The sequence below is a fragment of the Micromys minutus genome, assembly GCF_963924665.1.
Source record: "Micromys minutus genome assembly, chromosome: 26".
NCBI classification, from domain to species: domain Eukaryota; kingdom Metazoa; phylum Chordata; class Mammalia; order Rodentia; family Muridae; genus Micromys; species Micromys minutus.
The window spans coordinates 3,588,937-3,613,728 of NC_137961.1; the positions used below are offsets into that span (position 1 = coordinate 3,588,937).

Sequence of the window (24,792 nt, forward strand, 5' to 3'; positions counted from 1 at the left end):
GCGTGATCATCCAGTGGAAATAGAATAAGCAACACTGAGCAGCAACAGTGGACCTTAAGAGAAAGGAACGTAGTTAACGTGGGCACCAGCCTGGCCTCACTAGCTTTAAAGCAGAGCCAAAGAACACAATCTTCTGCAGTGACACTGAACAAGGGAAGAAAAAGGAAAGAGCACTGACTGACCAGGTTTAAAGATAAAGATGGTAGCCATCTTTAATCCTGGAACCTCATACCACAGGGTTGGTTTGGGGACTCTCAGCCAACTCACAAGGTGTTTAGCGGTTGAGAAACACTATCTGCTAGCATTAGTTTAACCAAGGTTCTTAGGAAATGGAAATAAAGAAACACACATTTGCCAATATACTTTACACATTTATATCTTTGATGCTTTTGTTCATGGTATTGTTTCGAACTCCTAGTGATTATGTACATAGAAATACATCTACCCAACCATCCATATATCCATCTATATATTTAAAATCTTTTCTTAACTATGTGTATAAATACATTAAAAGCTTGACTCTGCAAGTCTACACCGATAACCCGTTTTTAAGCCTCAGCACTGACACCCCACTCTTTGCAGGCTACTGACTAACCTCACAGCTTCTTGTTTGATTTTGGTAACACGTGAAGGTCCATGTTTCTCACTAGTGTTTCGATCAGCTTCGTGTGGGCTAACAATTCTCAGCCTTTCTGACAGCCCTCCGTAGGGCCTGTCCTGGGGCACTAGCTGTGCACACTCAGAAGTAGTCACATGGATACTTTAAAGTCACAGTGCATGAAATAGCCTGCTTCTAGGCCCCAGGTACTAATTAGGGGCAAATGGATTCTTCTGTAAGCACTTGCACATTCTTTATCAGGGGACAGGTTATATCCTAAGTACTTTCAGATTTCTTTGAGAATATTTCTATAGGAAGGTTCTTCCCTCCTGCCTCCCTCCTTCCATCCCTCTCCCCTCTCCCCTCTCTCCCTTTCTCTTTCTTCCTGTCTGTCCATCTCATATATTACATCCTGACCACAGTGAGTCCTCCCTCCTCTCCCCCAGATCCTTTCCCCAAGCCTCCTCCCAACCCCCAGCATCCACTCCTTTGTCCCTTCAGAAAGGGGCAGGCTCCCAGGGACATCAACCATGACATGACAAGTTGCAATAAGGCTTGGCACCTCCTCCTCATGTCAAGGCTGGACAGGGCAACCCCGTAGGAGAAATGGGTACGGGACGATTGATTCTTAATGCAAGTCAGTGGTTGCGTGAGGAGGAAAAGCAGGGAATCTATTTCAGGCCCACACCCCTCTCCTTCACAACCTGAGATGCTCCCTGGTTGCCTTAGCAGGTGACAGATTGTCCCCCAACTTGCTGTGGCAGCTGGTCTTCTGCTGTCAGGCCTATGTCAAAGTAATTAAATCTTCTAAAAGGAAAAAAAAAAGATCACTTCTCAAAATAACTGAGAATAGAGGGTCCTTATCCCTGTACTGGTGAGTGTCTGGTGTGAGGAGAGGGGTATTCTCTTTAAATCTGACGCTCTGGTACAGGGAAGTCTGTTGGCTATCTCCCAGGGACGTGAACTCAGTCAGAATGAGTGTTGGTATCACTACTGTGATATCGCAGTGATGTGTGGACCGCTTTTGATGGCTCTTATCCTCAGTAGCTGTGTCACTAAGCACATGTGACATGTTTCCCCTCATCGCTGTGTCCCATGTGATCAATAGGCATTTGAGGACCTTAGGCATGTATGTAGAACACAAGACCATGGCATGGTTTTAGATGCAAGCTCAGATTCTGAGTCTGGACCCAGCTCACATTTATAGCTAATGCACTGTCTGTCTCAGTTCCTGATGGTCCCATGGGACACCAGAGAAAGCAAGTCCTGGTCCCATGGTGTTGTGCTACATATTTAAAGGATGGCTTATTTTTTTATTGGTCCCCGAGGTTTCACTCCATGGATGTGGCTCTGGTGTGGAGCCAAGCGCACAAACCCTGTCACTTGACCCACAAGCCGTCCTCTCCAGGGGATTCCTTTTCCAGGTGGTTCACTCCACCTGCCCTGCTGTTTCTGTCCCGGGTGGATACAACCACCCCTGGTGTGTTTCTTTACCCCACTGCCTGGCACAAACATGATTCTAAATCTTGGTAGCTTTTCATAGTAGGTTTATATATTAAATTTTCAATCCATAAATCCTCTGCACAATAAGATTAAATCCAATGGACAAAGATATAAACTGCCCTTCTAGAAGAGATAAAAAGACCTACAGAACCCCTTAAGAATATTCATATCTTACTATCGCCAATTACGGCCACCAGGATCTAGGTCTGCTTTCTCCAGCTCCATCTTGATTTCCCTTTTTCCTCCGCCCCCCTCTTCCATTTTCCTACCCCTTTTCTGCCTACCTCTCCACTGTCCAATCATGTATCACCTTAACATCAGTCCACACCATGGGAGTGTAGAGAGCCGTATGCAAAGTGTAGAGGGATGTTGGAGGCAGGGATCAGCTTAGATGTAGACGCTGATAAATGAAAGATCAAATTCAGGTGTCTGTGTGGCAATCCAGTTAAGCGGCAAGGAGGCTGTGAGGTCCCATGAAAGTCCAGCTAGAGAGGCTGATGATGAGCCAAGCCTGGCAAAGGCAAAATTGAGAGCTCTGTGGCTGTAAACAACAGGGACCCACTTTGTAAGTCACAGACTCTGGGATGGGAGGAGAAATAGAAGGCTCTCAAGGATAGACAAGGGCCCCCAGAACGCAGGCTTACTGTTCAGTAGTTTACTGTTCAGACTCTGCCATAAGGATGAAGGCCCAACTGCTTTTATTTATTCACTCAAGATTCACAGCTCGAGTCTACATTGTGTCTCACTCAACACGTCTTTATCAGTTTGTGGCCGGCCCCTTCTCTGCCATCGATAACGAGGTAATGAAGAATAGTCCCTGGTCCCATAGAACCGACATTCCTGTGAGAGAGGCAGATGCCAAGAGATCAACAAGTACATGCCACGTATTTGTGTTGAAGGAAATTCCAATAAGCAGGGCAATAGAACGTGGTGACGGCTGGTGTTGAGCTCCGTGTAGTCCCCATGGGGAGACACCGCTGCTTTGTAGAGTGGTGTTGACCAGAGTTCTGGAGAAGTCTGGGCCACATGGGCATGAAGGGAATCTTTGGGATGAGGACAGCATCTGACTGGCCTGGTTTGGTCACCAGTTACCAGTGAATCATGCAGGACACGGCCCAGTGGGGAACAGGCTATGAAGATCGAATGGATGAGCAAGGGGCGTATGCCAAAAGGAGCTGGGCCTGCTTTGACTAGAAGAAGAGGCCGTACAGACTCAATAGGCAGGACAAAAGGATGTCCTAGCTGAGGGTAATAGTTCTCTTAATGAATTCTGCCTATAAACGAGCAGAATGTGAGGGAAAGGGAAAGTGACCTTGGGTGTTCAGCCTCTGGACACTGCAGGAATGAGTTGGACAGACAGGTCTCCAGTAACCACATTCTGGATTCTCAGAATCCCACGGACTTCATCGGGAGAGACATAGCAAAGCAGGGAGAGATGGGAATGCCATGTACTATGCCTGACTCCCCAACCTAGGTGTTGGCATCTGCCTCCATTGCCCAGAGAAAGAGACTCTCTCCTCCATGGTCAACATTTCCACAGGACACTGCGCAGCAAAAGAAACCACTGCTGTCACTGGCAGACCTCACTGCCTTCAGGGGAGAGCATCTGTCAGTTTGCTCACCCAGTTTCCTGTGCACTGAGGTCTATGGATGAGGCAATAGGTAGGCCTCCATCTTGCATTTGAGATTTTGAAATGGCTCCATGTTTTGGCATGTATTTGTTGCTGTAAATTTAAAATGGTGGATAACCTTTTATCCCAGGCTAGTGCCAGCTCCCGTAGGGCCACATAGAACTGTGGGGTATCTGTGTCTTAGCAACTCCATGCTGCCTCTAAGTACTCACAGACACTGGCTTATTTTGACCCAGGTGTGGTCCACTCCACCCGCCCTGGCTGCTTTTGTCCTGGGTGTTGCTTTCACACACTGTCCTCCACCGCCCGGTAAAAACATGACTCCACAATCAATAATGCATCAAACAGATTTATATGTTAAATTCTCCAACAGTCCCTCTACATAATCAGCTTACAACCAATTGACAAAGATATAAACTGCCCACCTAGATAAGATAAATGGACTCATAGAAAATAATCACAACAACCTTGTCTATATAGAGATGTGCCGAGAGAAACATCTGATGACCAGTGCTCTAGCTTTTTAGGCAGGTTTATATATTAAATTCTCAATCCACAAACCCTCTGCACAATAAGACTACATCCAATAGATAAAGATACAAACTGCCCTTCTATATGAGGTGAAAAGACCTATAGAAACCCTTAAAAATATTCATATCTACTTATCGCCAATTAAGACCACCTGGACCTCGGTCTGCTTTCTCCAGCTCCATCCTCATTCCTCCTGGAATCACTTTCTCTTCTCCTCTTCCAGTTTCATAGCCTTTTCTTCGCCCACCTCTCCACCATCCAATCATATATCACCTTAACATCAACTCACATGGGCGGAAGAATCCAACAGGGGCTGTAGAATTTAAAAAGTTACACCATGGACTTGGAATCAGCTCACCTGCAAAACCTTGTCTGCGACTCCTTCAATGAAGCCCATGGGTTTTGTGATGAAGGAGGAATATCTTTTAATTCTTCTTGAAATGGGAATGACAACTGGACAGGGGCTGAGGAAATTCAAGAAAGTGTGATCCCGGATGACCTTGCCTCCTCTTCCTATCCACTGAAGTCTTCAGTGTCCTGGTTTGTCTAGTGACAGTGATCATTCCACAGAGACCTCAGATTTAGAAGGCACCTGTTCCCCTAACATGGGGTATCATGGGAGAGAATTACCATTCTACTTAACCCCTTATGCCATGTGAACTGCTAGTTGCTGAGACTCTGCTCTGCCTCCTACAGAGGAAGTTTTTATGAGAACATAACATTAGCCTCTGGCATGGTGATACGGTTTCCATCTAAATTTACAGTGAGCCGCCAGTAGATCAGAAAGCTCTGAAAAATATACAGTTTGGCCAAGAAAGCAGCATGGGCTAATCTTAAGTTGCCAGGTAGCTGAGGACACACTCGAGGTAATTATTACAGAGGTTTGCACACTTGAAGAGAAACCTTTGTTTCGGGGCAGTAGGAAAGGCACCAAGACCTCTCCCAGTGAAAACTCCAGCCTGTAAAACACAAACTCATTTGGAATACTTTCATTTAGGGAGGAAGTGCTTGAAAAGCAGAGGCCTAAGTAGGGAGTCAGGGCCTCCATGTCCCAACAAGATCACCTACAGAACTGTTTGCTCCGTTAATCTTCCCTGACACTCAAAGTCCACAGCAGTTGTGATGAAAGAGACCAGGTTGCATCTTGTGTTGCTAGGAGATCTTGAGGTCACCTCCCATGTGGTACTTGGTTGAAGTCATATAGACTAGAGGGGTTACATAGTTAGGGAAGTTTACACCAAGATTTTCAGAGTGCTCAGCCACACATGAATGCATGTACCAATAGGGACCATTGTGGAGGAGGGGCAGAGAGACATCACACCACGGAATTTTGTTAAGTCTCACCTCTAGTTGATGAAGTAGCTGAGGTTTTCTAGTACCTGTTGTCTGATAGATTCTCTGTCTGCTGCGTAATTGTGTGGGGTTGGCTGTGCACATATGCCATTGTGCCCAGGTGTTAAGGGCGGAACCAGAGCACCCCTTCCAGATCTCTGTGAATAAGATAGCCTCTTTCATGCCAGAAGAACTGTTTGGGGATGACGACTCATGTCCACTTTGGCCTCATTATAGGGTGAAGTTCTAAGTAGGTGTGGTTTGCTTGACATTGCAAACCTTAATTTTATCTTCCCGTGCATACAGGAATTCCTATACCTTAAAGATGCGCTTCCTGTCTTTGGCTGACAGAGGAGACTGTAGACAAGTTGTCAAGGTGTTTGTCAAAGTCACCAATATTCTTGCCTCTATTTTGGACTTCCGAGGGCAATGGAAGCACAGTTGTAGTATAATAGTGGGTGATCCTGTTAAACGAGCACCGTGACTTATATTTGTAGCCGTGTGAAAGGTGAGGGAAAGGATTACATTGAAGTCTTGGTCTTGTCCATGATTTTAACAGCCGTGACAGCATAGAAATTTATTCAGGTATAGATAGTGAAGTCTAGTGAAGCCACTCTGATAATTTTCTGCTAACGACACGCCGTTTGAAGGCTAGGTGCTTAAGCTTCCCATCTATTTGGTGGTTACACACGAATGACAGAGGTAAAATGGGAAATGTCTTAACATGCATGTCTTTTGTGCAGCAGTGACTTGAACATGTCTATGGATCTGTCCCCAAAGATGGAGTTCAGTAGGAGAAAATGGGTCAGGAGTTTTCAATCATTTTCAAGGAATTTCATGTCCCACCTCAAGGTTCCAACTTGGCATTTCACAATTTAAAATTTTAGAAGTTAAAATAGAAATGTGGATAAATGAGGCAGAGGCAGAAATGGTGGCATGTTCCTGTGCTATCATAACCTAGAGGATAATGCAAGAGGGCTCAAGGTCAGGGCTAGCCTGTAGGACTGCCCTGACTCACAAACCTAACAAAATAGTGCTAACAACCTTCTTCTTCCTGCTCCTCCTCCTCCTTTTCTTCTTCTTCTTCTTCTTCTTCTTCTTCTTCTTCTTCTTCTTCTTCTTCTTCTTCTTCTTCTTCTTCTTCTTCTTCTTCTTCTTCTTCTTCTTCTTCATCCTCTTCATTGCCTTCTTCCTCCTCCTCTTCTTCTTCCTTCTCCTCTTCCTTTTCCCTCCTCCTCTTCCTCCTCCTCCTCCTCCTCCTCCTCCTCCTCCGCTTTCTCCTCTTCTTTTTCTCCTTCTTCTTCTTTGCCATAAATCTATTTTGATGGCAAAAGTTCTTTGAATCTAGGGACTGCCTTTCTGACCTGTGTACAGTGAGACATCTTCACCCAGCTCTATAGACAGGCTTTAACAAACTGTTTTTTCTGGTTGATGGCTTCCACATAGACTTCCTGAATAATGTCATTTACAGATATTTACTCTTTTAAAATAAGTTTTCTCAATTAGCAATGAGCATTCTAAAACCTCGTTTGATTATGAAATGGTAGTTAGTAACATTAGTGGGGGTGGACACTTGAACAACGGCTGCTCTTGTCTGCCGTTCAAGTGAATCCAGCCTTCAGGATGACTCTAACCCTCAGATTTGTTGTGTTGCTAGAATGCTCCAGCTGTGACTGATGACACCTCCTGTTTTTTCTTCTTGGAGAATCCTTCCTTTCCTCTGCCCTCCTCCCTTCTCTCTCTTTTCCTTTCTTTTGGTTAGTCAATGTGGCCTTATTAAGTAGCCTGGGTCTCTACTTTCCAAAACTGAGTTAAAGTTTCTCACCCAGGATCCTGTAAGCAACCATGATGAAATGTATTAATCCATAAAGAAATTAAAGACAGGAAGGCAGAGGCGTGACTAGGTGGGAAGAGGAGGGGGCTGGGCATGAAGGGAACAGATTTAAGGGTATGAATATGATAAAAATATATCGGGTGTATGTATGACAATGCCACAACGAAACACATTATACACAGTCAGCATTTAATGCAGCGGTCCGAGAGAGTGTCCTGGATACGCATTAAAATCCAAAGCATTAGCAACTGCAAGCTCGTTTAAGTGACTCAGGACACTGACATGAAGGGTGGAAGTTGACAATTGTCAGCAGATAGTCATCAAGTACCGCTGTGACATATAAGGTCCTGTGTAACGTCACAATCTGTCCCCTTTCCCCTCAGCCATCATGTATGTCATGGGAGCACTCGGCCCCGCAGTAGGATACCTACTTGGTGGGCTACTCATTGGCTTTTATGTGGATCCCAGAAGTCCCGTTCACCTTGATCAGAATGACCCTCGTTTCATCGGGAACTGGTGAGTATTTCCCACTCTCTTTATTTCACTTCTTCCTAGAGAGGGTCAGTCACGACCATTCCACAGTTAGAATCTCCCCAGCCAAAAAAAAGGGAGAAGGCATTACCTGTAATAGATGGTAGGGAGAATAATTTCCCCCACAGACAGCCATTTTTTTATCCCCAGAGCTTATAAATATGGGGCCTTCTCTGATGAGGGGACTTTGATGGGGAGGGTCATGTTAAGGGTTTTGTCGGGGAGGGCATCTCAGGCAAAGGGGGAGGGAGGTGGTCAGATTCAGGAGGTCTGCTGGCTGAAGAGGAGATCCCAGCAGTTCATTTTGAAGATGGATGAAGAGCTGTGAGCAAAGGTGCTGGAAGGGCCTCCAGAAGTTAGGGTTTCATAGAGGGTGTGCAGCAGATACCCACGGCTCAGAACCAGGAGCTGACCCACTGGCTGAGTGAGTCAGGCCACGTGTGGTAGGTAGCTTGTCTGAGCACCAATAGGAAGCTAACAGACGCGTCTGGGTCGCTGTGTCCAAGGCAGAGTGCAGGAAAAGCATCATGGCGTTCTGGGAGAAAAAAATACTTCCTGTTCTCCTTAGGTTTCTGTTGCTATGATAAAACACTGACCAAGCCTAATTTGGGGGAATAAAGGATTTATGTCAGTTTGCTCAGTATACCCCGTTATTGAGGGGGAGCTAAGGCAGAAACTCTTAAGACAGGAGCTTGAAGCAGAAACCATGGAAGGATGACTCTTGCTGACATGCTTTTCATGGCTTGCTCAGCTTGCATCCTTACCTAACTCAGGGCCACCTGCCTAGGGCTGGAACCACCCACAGTAGGCTGCCCTCAGACTTGCCCACCCACCAGTCTGATGGAGGCGTTCCCCAGTTGACAGTCCTTCTTTCCTAATGACAGTGGTTGGTACGGAGGTGACAAAAAGCTATGTAGTGTGTGCCTGTTCTTTCAGGCTCAGATCTGCAGCCCTACATTTCTGTTCCTCCACTCTGTTTCTTTTTGGAAACAGCCCCCCCCCCCCACACACACATGTGCCGTACATTCTAAGAGTCCTGCCACATAAGTGATGCTCTGGACTCTGGGGAATTTCAACAGTAGGTGGCATACCGTTTATCTGCAGAGCCAGACTTGTGTTTTAGCTCTGCCTGGGTCTCAACTTGAGTAAAACAAGTTCTCTCTTTATGAGAGCAAAGCCAGTAGCTGAAAGTATAGAACGCTTTATCCGGTTTTACGATAGGACAAGAGCCATGTGCCTCTGTGGTTGGTAGGAAAGGTGCTCCACACAGTTAACAGTTTGATTTGACAGTTTTGGTTTTTATTGTGACCCTCATTGAAGGTAGAGGGACTATGACCCTCATGGACTTGGCCTACAGAGCGTTTGAGCCATACAAAGAGGAGTGCCCTAGGAATGTCGGGGTGGGGGAATAGCAAGCGCTTTGAGGGCTAGGCAGAGTGAGGATTCTGACCCGGCCGAATCGGCTGAATCGGGGTCTAGGGCAAGCCGAGCAAGCTGCAAACACTCTGTCCTTAGGAGACGTTCCCCGTCTTCTCTTTTACCTTGTTCTTGTCACCGCCAGCCTCACCGAGCTACTCAGGCTGGCCTTGGATTCACTTGTAGCCGCGGCTGGCCTCGAACTTGCGGTCCTCCTGCCTCAGCCTTCTGAGTAGTTGGAATTATGGACCTGCATCCCCAGACCAAGGCATCACCGTTGCTTTGAAATTTAGCAACAGTCAGATAACTTTAACTACCTGCTTCGTAGTTTAATCTTAATTCTATAAATGACTGTCAGTTTAGCGCAGTTTTTTTTTTTTTTTTTTTTTTTAAATGAATTAGAGGGTTTCTGTTTGTTTTTTCTCTATTCGGTAGTCGGGCTGGTAATAGGACTGCAATACTTAAAAGCAAAGATAAGTTTTTGTTGCGTAGAGGCTAAAGGAGTGAAGAGAGATATTATGCCAGCATTTATTAGACATTATAGTAAGAGTTTTACACACATACTCATTTAGGCCTCTTAACAATCAAATGGAGCTTTTAACAACATGGCATCTCATAGGTCAGGCAGCTAACATCCACGGGGGTGGGGGGATTACTTGAACAAAGTCTCAGGTGGCAGGCTGGGTGAAGGAACTGACAGGAATGGGGACATTTGTCCGTCTTCTGCCTACCTGCGGCTGGCTTGACTAAGGCTTCCTGAGGAGGATTTGGAGATCTAGGCTCTTGGATGTTAACAGTTATGGAGGCGTGTCCTTCCAACTCCTGTGGACGCTTCCATGCTCGTTCCTTGAGGCTACTGAAGAACGTGAGCTGCCTTTGCTTCGGTTGAGCCGCAGCTCTCCCGTCTTTATTTACTTGCTGTGACTCGTCCCTTCCTCTGGGCCGTTAGACTGTATCAGGGCTGGCAAAATAGCTCAGTGGGTGACATTCGGTGTGCAAGCCTGCTACCCGAATTCACTTCCGGGAGCCCATGTAAAGGCCGAAGGAGAGGGCTGTTGCCACAAAGTTGCCCTCTGACCTCCACACATGCACACATTAGTATTAAACAAAACATCCCAATATTTTAAAAACAGGAGCATCTTGAATGGTTGTGTGAACACTGGCAGCATTATCTCAGGCTAGGGCAAGGCTGGGGACCCAGACTGAGAATGTATCTACGTTACAAACAAAACCAAAGCAGTTGCTGCACATTATCTGCTGGTTTGGCGTGGATACTTAGTTAGGTCGGTTATAAGCACCATTTACTTAGGTTTGATGACTCTCAGAAGTATTTTGAAGCCTTACTTTCAGCTGAGAAATTCAACTGGAAAAAGTAAAACCATTCCCTCATTAACTCCGGGCCACATGTCTGGGGCAGAACCATCGGCAGTGGGGTTGGATCCTCCCACATCCGCCATTTATCAAGAAAATGGCCACAGACTTGCCCACACGTATCAGTGTGATGGAGGCGTTCCCCAGTTGAGGTTTAGTTAGTATGTGGTGAAGACAGGGTCCAAACCCAGATGTATCTAAGCTGCAACTCATGACTGCCCTGAGTCCACCGCCTGCCGTCTCAAGGAGGGAGGGTGTAAGACAGACGGTGGAGAGGCGTGGGGATCTCAAAGGTCAGAGGGCAAATGGGGTGCACTATGAGGAGTGATTGATAAGGGCCTGTAAGCAGCCAGGATCTGAGGAAGACATATTGACCCAGCTGTGTTCCTCACCGTCAATACCTGCCTCCCATTTTAAACCTATTCCTTTCCATTTATGTACTGGACCCTGGCTTACGGTCATTTTAAGTTCTTCGTGTAAAATGACGAACTCAATGTCTTGATGTCCTTCGTGCTTGTTGCAGACTGGGAGGACTGAGTCAGTGGGGATGTGCAGTGCACGCTTAAGCACTCACAAAGTGTGTGAGCAGCAGCAGCACTAAAGAGTGCACTCCGGACGTAGAGTGGGGGTATGGCTTCAATCGCCAGCATCAGAAAGACGGAAAACCAAACCACCTTTGATATGACTTATTCGTTTGGCATGAGCCATCCCAGAACTCGGGAGGCAGAGGCAGGTGGATCTCTGCGAGTTTGAAGCCGGCTTGGTCTACGAGGTGTATTTGAGGACAGCCGGGGGGCTACACAGAGAAACCCTGTCTCAGAAAATGGGGGTGGTGTTTATTGCTCCTCAAAGCATGTGAGACAGTCCATTGTTCTAGTAAATTCATTGTAGCCAGGTGTGGTGGCTTGAACCTGTCATCTAGCGCTTGGGAGGCAGAGGAAGCGGACAACAGAGTCAAGGTCGCCCTGAGATAGCAGCCAACTGAGACCAGTCTGGGCTACATGAGACTCAGGCTTAAACAAAGAAAAACAGCAACAAATGCTGCCGTGGAATGCACACTACCCACGGGAAGAACGGCACTGTCAACCAACCGAACCCTCCGCAGCTCCCAGGGACTAAAACACCAACCACTGAGCACTCACGAGAGACCATGGCTCCAGCTGCATAGGTAGCTGAAGACAGCAGGGTCTGGCGTCAATGTGAGAAGAGGCCTTTGATCCAGGGAGAGCATGTTTTCCCAATGCAGAGGAAACCAAGGCACTGGGGTGGAGAGGGTGAATAGGAGGGAGTGCACCTTCGTGAGGGCAAATGGAGGGGTGGGGGGATGGGAGTGGGATGGGGGAAGGGATAACATCTCAAATATAAATACAGAGTATCTAATAAAAAATGCACACTATATCAGGAATCACTGTGTGAATCAGGAGTCAGATTTCTTGCATGACATCCTAATCAAGCGGTTAAGTCATCAGTCACTATAGTCCTAGTATAATTATGAATATTTCCATCCATACCACAGAAAGGCAAGTTTCTTAGCTGGTTGGGGTTTTCTTCTGCCTTATAACTGATGGGGGTTCAATGATCTCTCTGCACTTTTGTCCTCACGAACCTTGTTCTCTGCTTTGTTCTCACTCGCAGACTGAAGCTGTATAAACACACTGACATCTCCCGATTTTTTAGGTGGAGTGGATTCCTTCTTTGTGCCACTGCAATGCTTCTTGTGATATTCCCAATGTTTACTTTTCCAAAAAAGCTTCCGCCTCGACACAAGAAAAAGAAAAGATTTTCTGCTGATGTCGTTGGCGACGATGACATCATCAAGGAGAAATCAAACAGGAGCGAGCAAGTGCACAAAAAGGTTTCTTCAATGGGCTTCGGAAAGAATGTCAGAGGTAAAGTATGTCGCTTGCATGAATCCATACGTGGTACTTCACGCCAGTGCTTTGCCAAGTGCGGGCCAAGGTGTGGCTCAGCGGTAGAGGGCGGGGTCCTTAGCTTGACTGTCAGCAGGGCCCACACCAGTGTCCCCCGAAGATGTTTGGTGCTCACTGGCCAGATAAGGACTGCATTGGAGAGGGAGGGCCGCAAATGTCACTTTAGGAATTTGAGAGAATGACCTCTCTGAGGGACGGTGTGGGACCGAGGGTGTAGGCTGGGGCAGTGACAGGGAGTGAGAAGACAGACAAAACGAAATGACAGAGGCGTATAGCGAGTTTCAACGGGACCCACTGTGCTGTGAGCTAGTCTTCAAAAGAGAAACGGAAGTGAGCGCCTTTATCTGTTGAATTTGATAACAGTAATAAAAAGTTAGGCTTATATTTTGCAAATCTTTAAAAGGAGGGATAGTCTGAGGACCAGAGAGCCATTTCTGAATCCCATGGTGGGAGAAAAGAATCCCTCTCAAGGACTGTCCTCTCACCTCAGTGCACGTGAGGTGACCCGAGCCTGACACTCACGTGCACACATCATACACACTTGCACACACTAATAGTGAAAAATAAAAACAAAACCTCCAAACAGACATAAGTCCTATCAATTCATTTCGAGTGTGCTTTGCAAAAATGACTAGTAGATGACGGATTAAACAATATAAGAAATGGCTGCAGTTTCTCATGCTTGATTTCTAACATTACATTGTGAAAAGGAGCGTTCGCCTTAGGGAAGCAGTCTGGTAGTATAGGGCGATCCTTACCTGAGCATGAAAAGTCACTAGACAGGAGTACTATTCTTTAGTGACTCCTTCAGTTGTCCTGTGTGGCTGTGTTGGCAGAAGATGTTTGTAGAAGGGACTATCCTGGTTTTTTCTTTTTTATTTCTCCTAAAAATAATGAGTTTAGTACGTCTTTAATCTTAGGGTGGGGGCAGGGATGGGGCCAAGGCAGGGTGATTTTTGTGAATTTGAGACCAGCTTGGTTTGTAAGTTCTAAGCCAGACAGATCTAGAGAGTGAGATAGTGGTGGTGGTGGTAGTAGCAGCAATAAATAACAATAATAAATTCATTAAAGTTAGATTAAACAATGTAAAACCTGAACAACTTAACTGACCTGTCGGATGACAGTCCCGTCGTTTAAGGAGCCTATGAGTTCACTGTTTGCAGTTTTACTCCCTGAATTCTTTGAATTAACTTTTACATACATTATAGAGCATGACATTTATCAAATAAAGGCTCATGACAGAACGACTCCAGCATTTTAACTGTACAAACAGTGAGACAGAAGGGAGAAAGTTACTAATATGCCATAAGTTGTCCCTACAGCCTAAGAAGGATGAAGACTTACTAAAGCATTACTAAAGAGTGCTGGCTAAAAGCAATGGTCAGTATTTGGGGGAAAAGAGCTGTTTCTTTCCATTTAAGTTGTAGATGTGATCTCCCTCCTCCCCATGATGCTGTGACAATGTATTCTTTTGTAACTGTTAAACTGACTTCGGATACAATTGTAGCACAAAGTGATTCTTCAGCCTGAGCTCTTCTGTAGGCTAGCCTGCCACTTTCACAGCTTCATTCTGGACCATTGTGACGATCACAGAAACTGATTTCTCCTAAAGATTTATTTCACTTTTAATTGTGTGTGTGTGTGTGTGTGTGTGTGCGTGCACGGCCGTGTAGGCATAGGTACCCTTGGAGTCCAGAAGTGGGAGCTGTGTCTCCTGGAGTTCAAGTTAGAAGTTGCGAAATGCTTGATGCTGGTGCTGGGAACTCATCTTGGGACCTCTACAACATCAGTACCACTTAACTACTGAGCCATCTCTCCCTCTCCAGCCCCTACAATTGGTTTTACAATGTAATTAAGTTAAAGTCCGTATTAAGTAATTTAAAACATGCAAATATATTTAGAATCTTAATTTGGGGGAAAACAAAGTAGATTCAAGGGAAGAGATAAAGGCATGGTTAGATGTACTTATATTTTATAAATCAGGGCTTCAATGTGAAATATATGAGCTGGATGGGAGAAGGGAATATTGATATCAGGTGCTAAAGTGCACGCACCTGCTGATGTTCTTGTTAACAAAGTATTCCTTATATTTTATGTGTATGTGTGCTTTTGCCTGGCATGCTTGCTGCCTGCAGAAGCCAGTAGAGGGCACGAGATCCCCTGAAATGGAAATCAGAGGTTGTTACCTGCCTGCTATGCGGGTGCTCAGAACCAAACTCAGGTCCTCTTCAAGATCTGAAAATGCCTTTCCCCGCTGAACCATCTCTCTAGGCCCTGAGGCTTTTTCTAGATACTTCAGCTGCCCCGAATCTTTCCACGGATCTCTGCCATGTTCTTTTACTAAAGTTTCTGGAAACTTACAAAGCTTTTTTGGGAGGGGTGTAGGGGGCTTTCTAACATCATATCAAAATGAGAGGAATTTATTCTGAATTTAAAACTTACTTATGGAATGCTACATGCCAATTCATTATTTTTTATACTGTAAAGAGTTGTGGGTTTCTGACTTTTCTACATAGGTGTGGATCATCAGGTATGTGTGTGGGGGTGGGGACAGAGAGTCAGAGAGAGAGGGAGAGACAGGGAAACAGAGAGAAGGAGAGAGAGAGAGAGAGAGAGAGAGAGAGAGAGAGAGAGAGAGGAGGGGGGAGTCTAAACATTTTGTGTAGCTGGTTTATAAAATCAGTTTCAGTCTGATTTTCTTGCTCACATATCTGGTAAATTCTCATGTTTACCCTCTTTCTGGCTTACAATGTGTAAACCTCCTTGGTGGGACACACTGTTAATTCTTAACTCTACTTATACAAAATGGATTCTCTAGCTGGCTGCAGTCAGAAGGTGAAGATGGAATCTGGTGTACCTTACGCTGGCCTTACAATGTGTAAACCTCCTTGGTGGGACACACTGTTAATTCTTAACTCTACTTATACAAAATGGATTCTCTAGCTGGCTGCAGTCAGAAGGTGAAGATGGAATCTGGTGTACCTTACGCTGGCCTTACACTAATTATGTAGCTGAAACTGACCTTGGAACTCTCATCGTCTGTATTCAGTCTTTGAAAGTTCAGATTGTGGGCATAATCCACCACACCCAGCCTGGTTTACTTGTTAAACAGAAACACTGTTTGGATGGGACATACTGAAAATCTCTGGCTTAAAATCTCTTAAACTATACCGATGGTATTGAAAGGATGTTTAAGCCAAGTGTTTAAATCCAGTTCATTTATCTGGACACACTGATGTTCCTCAGAGTACTTACTGCAAAGTGGCCATTCTGATATCTCAGCTGGCTTGCAGAAGGTCAGACGAAACCACTGGGTATGAATTCAGGCTTGGAATGATTGCACCACAGAACCAAGGCTGCTGGCAAAGGTCTTGAATTACAGAACGGTTTAGATTTCATTCTGAGTCAAATGGGAGTTTGAGTCCCGAGTACCTTTTTTCCTCTGGTTGTATGGAGCAGGGTTTCCTTTCATCTTTAGTGTGTGTGTGTGTGTGTGTGTGTGTGTGTATGTGTGTACCCATCAATACCAGCTTTTTTAAAGAGGAAACTGATAGCCCAGCTATCGATTTGTAGTTCCTTAAAAGGAAAATGATTTAGGCTCTACAGGATGGCGTCCTTTGGTTTTTTTATTTGTAGACGGGGCCTTGCTATGTCACCTAAGCTGGCTGGGAGCCTCTGGGTCTAAATGACCCCTTGCTAAGCCTCCCACAAACCTGGGACTAGCAAGGCAGCCAGCACACCCAGCTGGAGGCCTGGCCTTTCCAGGCTCTGGCGGAGGCTGCTGGAAGAAAATCCCTTGTGCTCCTACTCTTCCTCACTTAGGTGCATAAGTCGGGAACATCTGACTCGGGTTTCTAGACTCTTATAAATTATGTAGACGGAGGTTGTTGTAAAACACCACAAAGAGGAAAGTCAAAACTTAAGTGCGTCTGCGTCGCCTTTCAACAAAGAGCTTAACATTGATTCCATCAAAATCTTAACAAAAATAAAACACGTAAAATATTTAAGTGGATCGATGTTCCTGTGGTTTGAGGCCTAGAATTTTAAGACCTTTTCCGTTTATCTGAGCGTCTTTCTGCACAGAAAATACGAAAGGTGGCAGCTGACTTTTCTTTGTGCCTACTTTTAATCTTAATCGTTTCCTATTATTAGTTCAACACAGAATGGAATTTCTCCTAGTTAGGATTTTGTCTGTGTTGGTGTGCAATATGTTCATAATCATAACCAAGTAGTGAGGTCATTTTACTATTGCAGTTATTGCCATCACTAAAGGACATCGTCAGGGTCTGAGGAGACAGCTCAGCCAATAAAGGGCCTGCTGAGTGGGTCCCCAGGATCTGTAAAACTCAAGTGTCGCAGTTCGCACTCAGCCCAGTGCTGGTGGCAGGGCAGGCTGTGGTGGGGGATAAAGACGGGGCAGATCCCATAGAAGCTTTCAGACCTGGTTGTAGCCGTCATGAAATGAGTGAGGTGTGTTTTGCAGAATTCTCTGGGGGCGACTGGAGCACAGACAGACTATGTCGTGAACCACGCGGTAGAAAGTCCCCCTTGACATGTCCAAGGCTCTGGATTGCATCCCCAGCACCATAAAAGAGCCACAAAGACGGGGTGGGACGGACTGAGGGTGAGAGACTGAGCGCTTAATGGAAGAATAGGGGAAGGTGACACATGGCAGGTCACCTGATCCCTGTAGAGGCTGGGGTAGCCAAGAGTCCCAGGTAGAGAATCAAGTGCGAAGGGTAGATGGGTTCGGGAATGCTGAATAGGTTTCTTGAGCATATGTGGTGGGCTCCTGGATGTAAGGCTGGGAGGAGTGCGTGTGCATGTGCGTGTGCGTGAGCGTGTGTTGGGTCCGCATTGCAGAGAACCTGGCTGCAGGCACCCCAGCCTTTCTTGGAATTTCTCCCTCCCAGGGAGCTGCCAAAAACATCCTGAGAGGGAGGTCAGGTAGGGGAAGGAGTGGGATGGAGGGAGGACCCGCCAAGAAAGCTGTGGGCAGAGCCGAGGTGAAGTTCGCCCAGAACACGGGAAAAACCAACCTGCTCTGTGAGCCCTCGTCCCCCAGCCTGCCTGGGCGCTGTTCACTTAGCAGCCAGGGAAGTCCGGCAAATGTGTCTCCGTCCTTCCCCACGGGCTTCCCGGATGTAATCCACGGCGCATTTCCATTTCAGCTTCTTCCAGTGTCATCTACAAACCACGCTTCCATCGCCCCGGGATCATTGCTGGTCCCGGCACGCTGACCCCAACGCCTTCGCAGCTGCCATTCCCGTGTGAAGGATGCTCCTCCCCAAACTCCTTCCTCCTCAGCCTACTTAAAAACATGCCCAGTCCCCCCCTGATGCTGAGCTCTCACCCTCAGCTCTTCTCACACACCCACGGCCGCCCCTTGGTACCCCCAAGAAGACTCAGGGTGCTTAAAGAAAGAGAGGTGTAGGCAGATGCGTTCTGACCCCCTCTTTTAGACTGTGGGTCATCTCTAGGATGCTGATCACACTCTTCACAGCATAAGGGTCACGCGGCTGGGTTCCGTGGTTTTGTTTATGAGCAATGACAGGACAAGTCCTCACCTGCTCAGGGCAGACGGAAAGAGTTCTGTTATTCTCGTCTCCCCGGCACAGCCCCCCACCCTGGGGTAAGGGGTTCCCACCCTGGGGGTAAGGGGTCCCCACCCCGACTCTGCTCATCCTGCACATCACTGAGTTAACCCCACCAAGTGGAACTCAGTAAATTTTTTATAAACGCTCAGCTCAACCGACCGTTTATCTTAAGATCCGAAAACATCCAGACTCATCAAAACGGATGTCGTTCAGGACGGGTTTCTCAGCTCCCCAGGCCTCTCCGGGAAACAGCAGCATACGCCTGGGTATGTCTGTGTCTTCGGGGTCTACACCCAGTCATGCTGGCGGTGATGATCGGCCATCGGAGGGAGGGAGAAGCGCCAGGGCCTGAAGGCCGGTAACAGGCCCAGGAGTTAGCGGAGAGGCGCCAGGGTTAGGAAGTCAGAGGGTTCTGGCGGGCGACGTGGGTCCCAGCAGCTGCGGGTGTGAGCCACACTGCCCCGGCCCCTCGTGCGCCAGCCTCTCTGCCCTGCGCTGGAGTTTGATGCTCTGGACTTGTTATTGGAGGCCGCTGTTGGGTTTCCAGGACTTGCCCCAGGATGGCTTCCCAATGGCCTTTTCATAAGCCTTCTTCGGCACAGCGGCTCTCAGACTGATCCTCCGTCCCATCACCAGGAAGCCCCAGGATTCCCAGTTCAGGGGATCTGGCCCTCCAGATGTTATGGGTTGAGGGATCACACAAAACATCTGTTGTTTCTTATGATACACAATAGTGAGAAAAGCTTTGTTTCCTACAGAGAAACTAGAGTGTTTCTGATGATGGTGCTGGTGATGATGGTGATGATGAGGATGGTGATGATGATGATGATGATGATGATGATGATGGTGATGATGATGATGATGGTGATGGTGATGATGGTGGTGATGATGATGATGATGGTGGTGGTGATGATGGTGATGATGGTGATGGTGATGATGGTGGTGATGATGATGATGATGGTGATGGTGATGATGGTGATGATGGTGATGATGGTGGTGATGATGATGATGATGGTGGTGGTGATGATGATGATGATGATGGTGATGGTGATGATGGTGATGATGGTGATGATGGTGATAATGGTGCTGCTGGTGGTAGGGGTGATGGTGATGGAGAAAGAGGAGAACTTTTTACCTTGCTGACCAGGAGACTCACTCTATGGCCATGTTTTCCTCCTTTGCTTTTCATGTTCTGCTCTGTTTAAGTTCTCTCCATTTCCAATTTGTTTCCGATTTGCCTTCCTTTCCTTGAGCCTCTCTTTGTTTTCTTGTGTCAGGGCGCCCCCTTTTTATGCGGGCGTCTGGATGAGGAGCTAAAAGACAAGTAGCAATAGGCCTGGCAGAGCATCTCTAAGAGTGAGAGAGAGCTGCACTTTCCACCCAGTGCAGGCTGGCTGTGGCGCTCACACAGGAGTCTCCATTCAGAAGTTGGACGGCAATGTCCATGTGCCGGATCTAAGCGAGCGAGGGTGTGCCTTGACCTGCTGACTCCTCCCCCGATATTTTATGTATTTGCATTTCAAATGTTAATCCCTTTCCAGGTCTCCCCCTCTCCCATCGCCCCTCCCCCTGCTTCTATGAGGATGTTCCCCCTCCCACCCACCCACTCCCCCCTCACTGCCCTGGTGCCCATGGCTCCAGCACCATATGTAGCAGAGGATGGCACTGTCTGGCATCGATAGGAGAGGCCCTTGGCCCTGTGGAGGCTCGACCTGCTGATTCCTACTGTGCACATGTCTGTAACAGAGTGGCTCAGAGATTCTGCGGCTGGCCTGGAAGGTCACAATGGAACAGGGGGTGCTGCACACAGAACCCAGGGGAGAACAGGGGTTCAGGACTTAGAATATTTTGTGGGGGCCTCATCTTTGTGGAGTCGCTGGGGTCCTTGGTTTCAAGGATAATGCACAGGAAGCAGGGCTCAAATTTCTCATACTGCAGGGTAGCCATGCTGGTGGGTGTCTCTGGCTGGTGTCTCCACCATGTTTTTGACGCACAGGTGGATTTAGAAGCACAGCAATGTCAGCCCCGTTGTCACGTGTCTTTTATCTCATCAGCTGTGTCCAAGTGAAATCAGGGGAACGGTCGTGCGTGCGGGGAACTGCGAGTTTTCACGATGGTCAACAAAGCTGCTCTAACGTGATTTTAGTGTGTAAAGATACTGACGGAGGACAGAGGGGACAATGCCACACCTTGCAGAGGGGACAATGCCACACCTTGCAGAGGGGACAATGCCACACCTTGCAGAGGGGACAATGCCACACCTTGCAGAGGGGACAATGCCACACCTTGCAGAGCCCTTGGGCGGGGAAGGCAGTGGGCTAGACCAAGAGGCAGAAATAGGAGTGAGGCCGGAAGCTGGATCACAGCTGTCTTGGGATTTCCTTGTGACAGTGAAAATTTAAAAAGATCTTGAGAGAATAAAACTGATGGGTTATGTGTACTTTCAGAAGAACATCAGAGGGACATTGACCTGGAAATTGAATGTCAACAGGAGGAAACACACACACACACACACACATACAGGCAGGTCATAGGAGAGGAAACACACACACACACAGGCAGGTCATAGGAGAGGAAACACACACACACACACACACACACACACACACACACAGAGGCAGGTCATAGGAGAGGAAACACACACACACACAGGCAGGCAAGTCATAGGAGAGGAAACACACACACACACACACACACACACACAGGCAGGTCACTGGGAGGAAACACACACACACACACACACACACACACACACACACACACACACACACACACGGAGGTAATAGGAGAGGAATTTTTTGCAGCTAAAAGAGGAAAAAACTCAGAATGTACATGGAAGGTTAAAACATGCCGAAAGTACCATGAAGTGATTAGCATTCACACACATGACTAGGAATCTCTAGGAAAATGTCGATTAAATTAGGGGTGGTCTAGTAATGTGAGCTGGTGTCTCAAAATCCTTGGTCTGCTGCCTTACGAAGCATTTCCTCAGTTACCAATGAAGCTTAAGACCCCACCCCATTCATGTGCCGTATCAACAAAAATACTGTATCCATGAATAATAGCAACTTAATTATTCTTTAATGAACTTTTTATTCATAATTTATCCAAATCTGCAAGGAAAAATTTACTTTTGTTTTTTTCTGAGTTTTTAAAATTAGTTTTGTAGGTCAGTGGGGAAAGTGGTGGATTTCTTTAGCTTCAAAGAGCGGCCATTCGGATGGGTACGGACCAGCCCCTCTTAGCTGTCGGTGTGTTAGCCTGCACCATGGACCCCTTCACCTTGGGACTCTGTGAACTCAGCCATTCCCACGGGAATGGCTGCTGTGATGCAGGAAAGACTCCTAGCGGATAAACAGATGCGAAGGATGTTTCAGTGCCTCTGTAGGTGCATGACAAGAACAACAAGGAGATGTGTTTCTCACTGAGAGTAAGTTCTCAGTAAGTGCTTCTCTTCACCTTGAAAAGATGGCTGTACCTTTGTCTTGACTGAGAATGACTGTGATTTGGTGCTTGCTGCTTTCAAACATGTTAGTCTGACAGATGCCTCAGACCAGTCTTACGTAAAGCATTCATGTGCTGGAGCTCGCTTGCCTGATGGTTGGGTCACGACAAACATGACAATATCTGCTGTCTACAAGGCTTCAGAGAAGAAGCAGCTGTAGTCCTGGCTGCACCAGGACTGGTCAGAACCAGTTGTGGCCCTACTCTCACTGGGACTGGTCAGAATGAGCTGTAGTCCCACCTGTTCTAGAACTGCTCAGAACCAGGTGCAGTCCCACCTGTTTTAGGACTGCTCAGAACCAGCTGTAGTCCCCCACCTGTTTTAGGACTGCTCAGAACCAGGTGCAGTCCCACCTGTTCTAGGACTGCTCAGAACCAGCTGTAGTCCCACCTGTTTTAGGACTGCTCAGAACCAGCTGTAGTCCCACCTGCACTGGGACTGGTAAGAAACAGTTGTGGTTCTACCTACACCAATCTTTCGTAAATATATGTCTCTTGTCAATTTCCACAAGAATGCCCTCATTCCACATCTCAGAGTTTCTAAAACTTTGACTAAAGGGTTGCCTGGCCTTTGAGAAGAAGCCAACAGATACATTGCAGCATATCCCTTTTGTGAGTTGAATACCATTGATCTTTTTGTCTAGTTGTGTGTGTTGGTCATTTGCATCTGTCTGTATGAAGCAAAGGACCTGCCAACCCTGTCAACATGCCTTTTACACTTCTTTTTTCTCTTCTTCACATTTTTTCTTTTCTTCAAAGGAAAACCAAACCAAAACCTCACTATATATCCTTGGCTGACTTGGAACTCAATATGTAGTAACTAGGTTGATTCTGAATTCTCAGGGATCCACTGTCTCCTGAGGGCTGCAATTGAAGGTGTACACCCCAGGCCTGGCCACAGGTGTTTTCTGAGTATTGTCCACTTAATATTACGTTCTCTTGAGTTCGAGTACTTTACGTCACACATGTCTTCTAACATGACTTCTTTGTAATGTCGAGAGAGTCTCTTGGTTTTACTGTTGGTGTGTCCTTAACACTGAATTTGGCTTGGTGGTAATCATACTTCTTTATCTGCTAGGTTGTCTTGTTGGCCCTGAAATTGAAATTTCTCATAATATCAAATGATTAACACTCTGGTCACTGTCACCATCGGCCAACAGCTGTTTCTTGATCTTCACGGCATCTTTGATTGTATGACACATTACACACGGCACCAAGGAATGAATCTACAATACATCCTGTGACATTAAACAGTGGGTACCGGGTTATAAACTTATAGATTTAGCAACTTCTTTTCCAGTTCACTTAACAAGCCAAGCTTTTGAAATAGTTTTGGATATACGTGAAGGCTTCAGTTCAGGCACACAGAGTTTTGGCGGCTTGGTGACCAGTGATGAATCTTCAGTAATAACATTCCTTAGAGAGTCGCAGACTTCATACTCTCCTGTGTTTTTCCTAAGTGCAAGGACACTCTGGCATGGGCTAATATCAGAAATATGTCAGAAATATGCAGTGAGCTAATATCATATACCATAGACTGTCTTCCTAGTGATGGACTTAATGTTCCCGGTCTCACCCAGGAGCGTGGATATTTATTTAGTTTCTGGGCCTCCCTCCATCTTAGTCAGATTCTCATCTTCATAACCCTAAGCTTTTCTCAGCATAGGCTGTTGTCTTTGGAGAATATTCCTGAGGTGGGAAGTTGATGTTGCCTACTTTCAAAGGCTTAGCACAAAAACCATGTTATGCCAAGTATACCCTAACTGGGCACGTGGTATTAATTTGCCCATTAATCCAGTTGATTAACCCTTTGATCCCTGGATAAAGTTGCATTTGCAAGGTGTCTCCATGCAAAAGTTGGCAGAGCGCAATAATTGATAGGTGTGTAAGTTATGAATACCTTGTAGGTATCTGCACGTAACAGCTACTGTTGCTTCATTAACTTGAGGCCAGTGCCAAATGCCTGTAACTCGTGCCTAGCGTAAGCATCTTGGCTGTATGCACTTTCTCCTGTGCCCATTCATCATAGCCACCTGCAATTAGGGCACCACGGGAGACACCCTTGGCAGCTTCTTATTTGACCCATTACATGTTGGGGACAAAGCCTTGCTGTATAGAAGAGGTTGGCCCTCTTCTTGTATCTTAGCCTAAGCACTGGGATATAGGTATAAGGTATTGTGCCTGATACTAGGGACCTTTAAAATAAGCAAGATCACCAGCAAAACCCATAATGAGAAAACCATGACAAACTGTTGTGACAAAGACCCACCTTACATCACAGCTGAGCATGTTTTCAACTTCTGCCAGAAAAGGGGAGTGTGGACAACTCGCTCGCTGCCTTGAGTGTGATCGTGAAATTGCATCAAGTTCATTTTAGCAAAAAGCTAAATTGGCCGGTACAATCCACAGAGAGCGAGGATTGAATGAATGTTGTTCCTGTTGGATTTTCACAAAAATTCTTTTGGCGTCCGTTGAGCTCAGAAGAAGCCTGTCCAGTGAAGTGATTTTTCACTCTCTGTCAGTATTTTCTGATTGTACTTGGTATATTCTGTCCCCCGACTCTGAAACTGACTTCTCGAAACCAAGAAAGGCATCGGGGGTGGGTCCGTTCCTGCTGCAGCAGCACCATGTCAGTATTGTTTGCAACAATGTTGCAAATAACACGGACACACCCAAACACATGCATGCACCCATGTTTCTGTGCATCTGTCTGTGACCAGGCAGTCAACCCATTGCATTTTTTATTTATCCGTTATAAATTACCTATAAACTAATCTGTCCTATCATATCTGCCTATCTATCCATCAGCTACGCATCTGTCACATCTATTCACCCAGCCACTTACTATCACCCAACGTATCTCTCATTCTGTATCTGCTCAGCTAATTGGTTCCTATGAACACCCCAGTTCTAATCTAGTGCCTATCTGTGCCGTCCTTCCACACTTCTAACTCCGTTTCTGGCAGCTAATGATCTGATTTGCACCATTCTTCAGTGTAATTTTTAGCTCAGT

General features: G+C 46.5%; 1 protein-coding gene across 3 annotated transcripts in view; it reads left to right on the top strand.

Moving 5' to 3' along the window:
- SLCO5A1 (solute carrier organic anion transporter family member 5A1) overlaps positions 1 to 24,792 on the top strand; it is a 110,428-nt gene that overhangs the window by 39,551 nt on the left and 46,085 nt on the right. For all 3 annotated transcript variants that reach the window (XM_080938638.1, XM_080938640.1, XM_080938639.1), the window contains exons 3-4: positions 7,813 to 7,945; positions 12,425 to 12,636. In XM_080938638.1, coding sequence (XP_080794764.1) covers positions 7,813 to 7,945; positions 12,425 to 12,636 — 345 coding nt within the window. The remainder of the gene's footprint in view (positions 1 to 7,812; positions 7,946 to 12,424; positions 12,637 to 24,792) is intronic.